Genomic DNA, 6,339 nt, shown 5'->3' with positions numbered 1-6,339 from the left:
GCCAAAGTCGTCTTGAGGAATGCTGGCAGCGGAGTTGGACACCCCCGCTTTCCATCAGGGATGGTTGGTGACGGGGGAGGTAGTTTCCGCATCCTGCCATTTGCGTGCAGGTAGAGGCTTCTGGACCAAACGAAGAGAAGATGAGGAAAGCCGGATAGATGTGAACACGCCCACGAGCATCGCCTCAGCTCAGAACTGGGTCAAGGAGGGGCCCACTCCTGGCATCACGACAAAAACAAGTCCAGGCCAGGCCCGCACACGGTGCCTCCTAACTTTAGCAGACTGTTCTCCAACAGGGCACAAAGGGTGACTTGGGTTCCTAATCACTAAAAGTTTTTTTGAGGTTTCTGTTTCAAATTTGAAAAGAGATTTAGAAACACTGAACTTGTTTTGGTGGGCTAGTAGATGAAAGGTAAGCTTTTTCTTTCTATGTGAAAACCAAAATATAAAGATATGGCTTATACTGGGAGTTCCCACCTATAAGGGTGAAAATCAGAATAGAAGAGTATTTGATAATCAACTCAAGGCCAAATATAGAGGATGCAAAGATTAATTGGGCAATGCCTTGTTTTTTCGTCTTAGAAGTTTGCAGTTTTGTAAGGAAAAGAGAGAACAGGATTTGTGAAGAGAATGTATTTCAAGAAGAGAGAATGCAATATGTCGTATGCTTTGTTAAGATAATAATGCTGCTCTGGAAGGGCGTGGTGAGCGATAAGCTGAATGGATGTGTTTGTGAAAGGCCCTACATATTTGGCTTGTTTTGAACTCAGATGAACAGATGAGGAAACTGTACCAGTATGAAGTTGTGAGCAATTGTCTGTCCACATAGGAAAAAAAGTATTACCTCTCATTATACACAAAAATAAACTCTAGGTGAGTAAAGATACAAACGTAAAAGGCAAACTGTTATACTTTGATGAGAAAATATAGGACTGTGTGTCCATGACGTTGATGGAATTTCAGAAAACATATTTCTAAAAAACGACATGTTAGTGGAAGAAATTGGTAGATTAAATGATGTTATAATTTTTAAACTTCTGTTTAACTAAATGAATTGAAGATAAGGCACAAATTTGGAAGATATATTTACAAAATACAGAATTTCAAAGATGTTTATTTCTAGCATGTACAAAGAACTAAATGAACAAGAAAGAATAACAACCTAATAGAAAACTAGGAAAATAATATGAAAAGACAAAGGTTCACTAGTCATCAGGGAAATGCAGATTACAACAAGATAGTATGTCACATCCATCAGAATGACAGAAGTGTAAAAAAGTGTACCCTTGATAATAAGGGTGTAGAAAAACAAGAAGTCTCAACACTGCTGGTAGAATTGTAAAGTATTACAACTGTTTTTGGGAGCAATTAGGCAATATGTGGTAAAAGGGAAGGTGCACATAGTGTATAACACAGCGTTTTTTAGACTTAGTATTTGCCCTAGAGAAATGCCTGCATGTGTGAATAAATAAACATATACAAGTATGTTCTTTGTAGCATTCTCTTGTAATAGTGAAATATTAAGTGCAACTTAAATCATTATAAATAAAAGAATGAATACATTGTATAATTGATATTTAGAATGCATGAAAATTAATAAATTGGAGCTGGTTATCAACAGAGTTGGTGGTGCTAATGGTAAAGGACCCACCTGCCAATGTAGGAGCTGTAAGAGAGGAGGAGCAGGTTCGATCCCTAGGTCAAGATGATCCCCCGGAGGAGGAAATGGCAACCCACTGCATTATTCTTGCCTGGAGAATCCCATGGAGAGAGGAGCCTGGTGGGCTACAATCCATAATGTCACTAAGAGATGGACATGACTGAAGCAGCTTGGCATATGGCACATCAACAGAGTTAATTTTATACCAATAAGAAATAACAGATAAGTTATGCTGGTGTCCAGAGACTTATGTCAACTGCCTAAGCCAGAATCTGTCTACAGATCTTAAGAAAAACCATGAGATATACAAGGAGTTTAAAATAAAGTTACACATGATATACACCTTTAACAATACTTGGAGATGGAGGGCACCACAAACATCAAATTAACAGAAAGACTGCTAAGTAGCAAACTCCAGCAAGTTTTCTCCACTGCTGCAAGACTCCCATGCTGAGAGCAGAGGATGCAAGGCTTCCTCTTTGAAAAGGAGGAAAGAGGAGCAAGTAATTTAGACAAAGCATAGGCAAAACCAAGCCCTGAAAGAAAATGTCAAACATGAAATGCCAGGATACTGAGCACAGGCTAGGTCTTGGAAGGCTGTGTATGCCTGTGCTCAGGAGCTCAGTAGTGTCTGACTGTGCAGCCCTATGAACATGGCCCACCAGGCTCCTCTGTCCATGAGGATTCTCCAGACAAGAATAGTGGAGCGAGTTGCCATTTCCTCCTCCAGGGGATCTTCCCCACCCAGGGATGGAACCTGTGTCTCCTGCAGCTCCTGCATTGGCAGGTGGGTTCTTTATGGCTGAAGCCCTACCCCTGGGAAGCCCTCTTAGAGGGTTAGTACTGGCTGTCAGGAAGGAGCCAGAGATGGCAACTTCAGGTAAGTATTGTTTCTGAGGACAAAACAGCTGCTTTGACAAGCGGGTAGTGTCCCTTCAAGAGAGGACAGTGAAGGGAAAGAAGGAGATAAAGGGGGAAATAAAGAGAAATAAGTCATGGCAATGACCCCACTTCACCCCCACATACACACAGTTGCCACCACTAAAACATCTGTTGAAGGAATTGTTAAGAAAAAGGAGAACATCCAAGACACCATAAAACCCAAGTGGATCAATCATGAAGAATGGGAATGAACCTGAGATAGCCTGAATCCTCAAATCTACAACCCAGCTCAAGACCTGATGGATTTACTAGGCTCTCGTGATACCTGACAAATCAAGGAAAGGAAGAGCTGTCGCTGATCTGAGATATTACCTACAGATGTTACTCTACAGCTAAACACAGTGTCCAACATAAAATATTATTTAAAATATGAAGGAACAGAAATATGTACTAGTAATCTAATAAGAAAGATAAAATAGACTCATAGATGACCCTGATCCTGGAGTTAGAAGAAAAGGCCTTTATTTCTTGAAATACAATTGATGTACAAGAGTATGTTAAGTGTGATCAAAGTGATTTGATATTTGCATACCTTAGGAAATGTTCACCACAATACATCTAGTAACCATCTGACTCCATACAAATTTATTACAATAAAATGTTATATATGACATCTCTATGTCTTATTTATTTTCTAAGTGGAGGTTTGTATCTCTTAGGAATGCAGGAGATGCAGGTTTGATCCCTGGGTTGGGAAGATTCCCTGGGTTGGGAAGATCCCCTGGAGGAGGAAATGGCAACCCACAGTATTCTTGCCTGGAGAATCCCATGGACAGAGGAGCCTGAGCAACTTAGCAAAAGTATTTCAGACATCACCTTACTAGTTTGCTGAGTTTGAGGTTTGTATGTTTGACCAGTTTTGTGAGCTGCTGGCTTGATTTAGGTGGGTAGCAAAACTATTACTTGCTCTAGGACTTCTGTGTTATTTCCATAAGGGAAATATATTGATAATCTGAAATCATGATCTGGGCTGATAGTTTCCAAATCAAATTATCTGATGAAGTGATATACTCTGGCTTTTATCACTTAAGTTTTAACTTTTGAAAGTATGCATGGCTTAATTTTATGAAATTAATCTGTGGTCCCTTTAAGCATAACAACACCGGGGAAAGTGGTATTGAACTGAGCAGCGGTGGTGGAAGTGGGGGAACCAGTCTGCAATTGAAATTGAGGACAACTAGATGGATGATACTTTTTTCTTAAGCTTTTCTGTAAGGAAAGCAGTTTTTGAAAAAGAATACCTAGTATTCTTATTTAAAAATGGACAACCAACAGCTATAGTTTGAGTGAAAAATCTTTATTTTGTTTTGAACAATATTCAACAAACATTATCTTGCAGTTCAGTAACAATGAGCACATGTTAGTCTTTTAAAAGGCACTTCTGGTGCAATTACTGTAAAGTAATAGAGACAGTTCAATAGTGATTTATCGTGCCACCTTATAAAACTGCTTGTTTATTTTACATTGTTGTAATGTTCCTCAGTGAATCACTGCATTCCATAAAAAATTCAAAATCCTATCATGAAATGTACTTCTGTTGATTGACTTACTTTAATTCTATTTACTGTTAATAACATCACCCATGAATAATATTTAAAAGACATTTAAAAATACTATCTATTGTGCTAAAGTAATCATTCCTTTATAGAGTCAGAAGAAAGTGGTTTAAGTTCCCAAAATGTGAATGAAGTGGAACTTTGTGATGTAAACCATGTAAGAATAAAAGTTGGGTAAACTAGAGCTTTTTGTTGTTGCTGTTATTTACACTTTTTAAGTGTTTTTATTCTGCTGTTATTTTTAATTAAACAGTTTTAAATTTATGATTTTATAAAGGTTTTATCATTTTTTAGAAAACAAGCATGATCTAATTTTTTTAACAAAAATTATAATGTACAGTTAGCTTCCCAATGCTAAATCACAAAGACGTTCTCTAAAGAACATTCATAATCATTTGATTTTTTACAGATGTATGTACAAAGAATCATAAGTACCAACTCATCTGATTAGAATAATTTTCTTATAAAGAAAAACAGCCTTTACATAGTCTTTCACAAAGCTAATATTGTATGATTAATGTTGAAACCCAACTAAGCTAAAACATGTTTAACAAATTTTGCATCCTGTGTTCTTTCATTAGGTTTAAAATAAAATTCAAAATTATACTGTAAAAATTGTCATAAATTGAAAGTTGTATTGACATATCTTTCTCAATAAATGAAATATGCATTAACATAGCTACAGTACAAACAGCACATTTTAACTACTGATTTTTTTAAGTGAATATGAATTGTAGGATTTGGCTAGAATGTTCTGATAATATAGTAAAACCTAAATTATTTCATGCATAGTCTGAAAAGTTCCAGATGTAACTGACTGGTTTTACAATGTAAACATTTCCTTCCCCTTGTGTAGTCATGTTACTGTTTAGTTAAAAATAGAGTCCATGTATATGGCAACCAAATATTATTCCATCTCTGAATTTCTATGGAGTTAATTGTATCAACATGAATAATTTCATAGAGACCTGATGCAGCGTATAATAGTTTATTGCATATGGACTTCATTCAAAAGTTTCTATTGTGCAGATATGCTAAACAGAATTTCCCTGAGGTGAACTAGCTTGGTGGCCCGTGGAAATAACTATGTAAAACTGTACTCAGACTTCAATCTGAATTATAGTCTCATCTGACACACCTAAAAAAGTGTGAATAGATTTTTATAGTCAGTTGATTTGTGCTAATATTTTTCTTCAGTGGACTATGTATTCATTTATAATTAAACCTATATAACCAGAAAAGTTTTTAAAAATAAAACTGTAAACACAAATGTACACATGACGGTACTTCAGAGATAACTTTCTTTCAAATGCCAAAAAAGGAACCTCTTCTATGCTTTTAAGGTATACTAACATTTAATTACTTCTAAGGTAAAGAAAAGATACTTAAAAAGTAAAGAAGTTTCCCAAATACCCACGTTGCTCAAGTTAAAAGATTTTTACATTAAAAAAAAAAAAATCAGAAAAGCATTAATTTAAAGATTCCCTTCCTTTCATTCATATAACCAGATAGGATCTCAGTCATGAATTTTTAATCAGGAAACCTTTCACATCAAGTAACTTCTTCTCCTTTAACCGTCTGTGAAATGCTGCTGAGATAATTTTCCGACTTCATTATAAAATTTGCCCACTCCTGACAGATGTCCTCTATGGAGTACTCTTCACCACCGTATTCCAGTGGAAGAATGTCTGGGAAATACTGGAGTAAGCTTTGCTTGTAGTTGTCCCCATGCATATGAATCTGAAACAGACAAAATGTTTTAGAAGATATGCCCTCTGCCTCCCAGTATAGCAGAGGCATTTCCAGCAGAAACTCAACATCATAAAACGAGGTATTCTCATCACATCTAAGACAGAAGAACATGTAGTATGTCGGGACAAATGATGTAGTATCTGCATCATTTGTCCCTCTGCTTATGAAGCCAATAATTTTACTTATGTTTAGACGGAAAAGGCAATGGCACCCCACTCCAGTACTTCTGCCTGGAAAATCCCATGGACAGAGGAGCCTGGTAGGCTGCAGTCCATGGGGTCGCTCAGAGTCAGACAGAACTGAGCGACTTCACTTTCACTTTTCAGGTTCATGCATTGGAGAAGGAAACGGCAACCCACTTCAGTGTTCTTGCCTGGAGAATCCCAGGGACGGGGGAGCCTGGTGGGCTGCTGTCTAGGGGGTTGCACA

General features: G+C 37.1%; 1 protein-coding gene and 1 long non-coding RNA gene across 4 annotated transcripts in view; one reads left to right on the top strand and one right to left on the bottom strand.

Moving 5' to 3' along the window:
- The first annotated feature begins 78 nt into the window (after window positions 1-78).
- LOC138990701 (uncharacterized) lies at window positions 79-4,476 on the top strand. Its single transcript, XR_011466778.1, has 2 exons — window positions 79-412; window positions 3,262-4,476. It is a non-coding gene; the product is annotated as an uncharacterized lncRNA (long non-coding RNA).
- The window catches only part of TTPA (alpha tocopherol transfer protein), a 30,534-nt gene continuing 27,470 nt past the window's right edge, over window positions 3,276-6,339 (bottom strand). The window contains exon 4 of one of the 3 annotated variants that reach the window (XM_070382341.1): window positions 3,276-5,898. In XM_070382341.1, coding sequence (XP_070238442.1) covers window positions 5,710-5,898 — 189 coding nt within the window. In that variant the 3' untranslated portion in view covers window positions 3,276-5,709. The remainder of the gene's footprint in view (window positions 5,899-6,339) is intronic. The other 2 variants (XM_070382340.1, XM_070382338.1) reach the window with 2 other exon arrangements.

The sequence above is a fragment of the Bos mutus genome, chromosome 14 (genome assembly GCF_027580195.1).
Source record: "Bos mutus isolate GX-2022 chromosome 14, NWIPB_WYAK_1.1, whole genome shotgun sequence".
Taxonomy (NCBI): domain Eukaryota; kingdom Metazoa; phylum Chordata; class Mammalia; order Artiodactyla; family Bovidae; genus Bos; species Bos mutus.
Note: the sequence above shows the minus strand (reverse complement) of the source record. Positions and strands in the feature narration are given on the sequence as shown.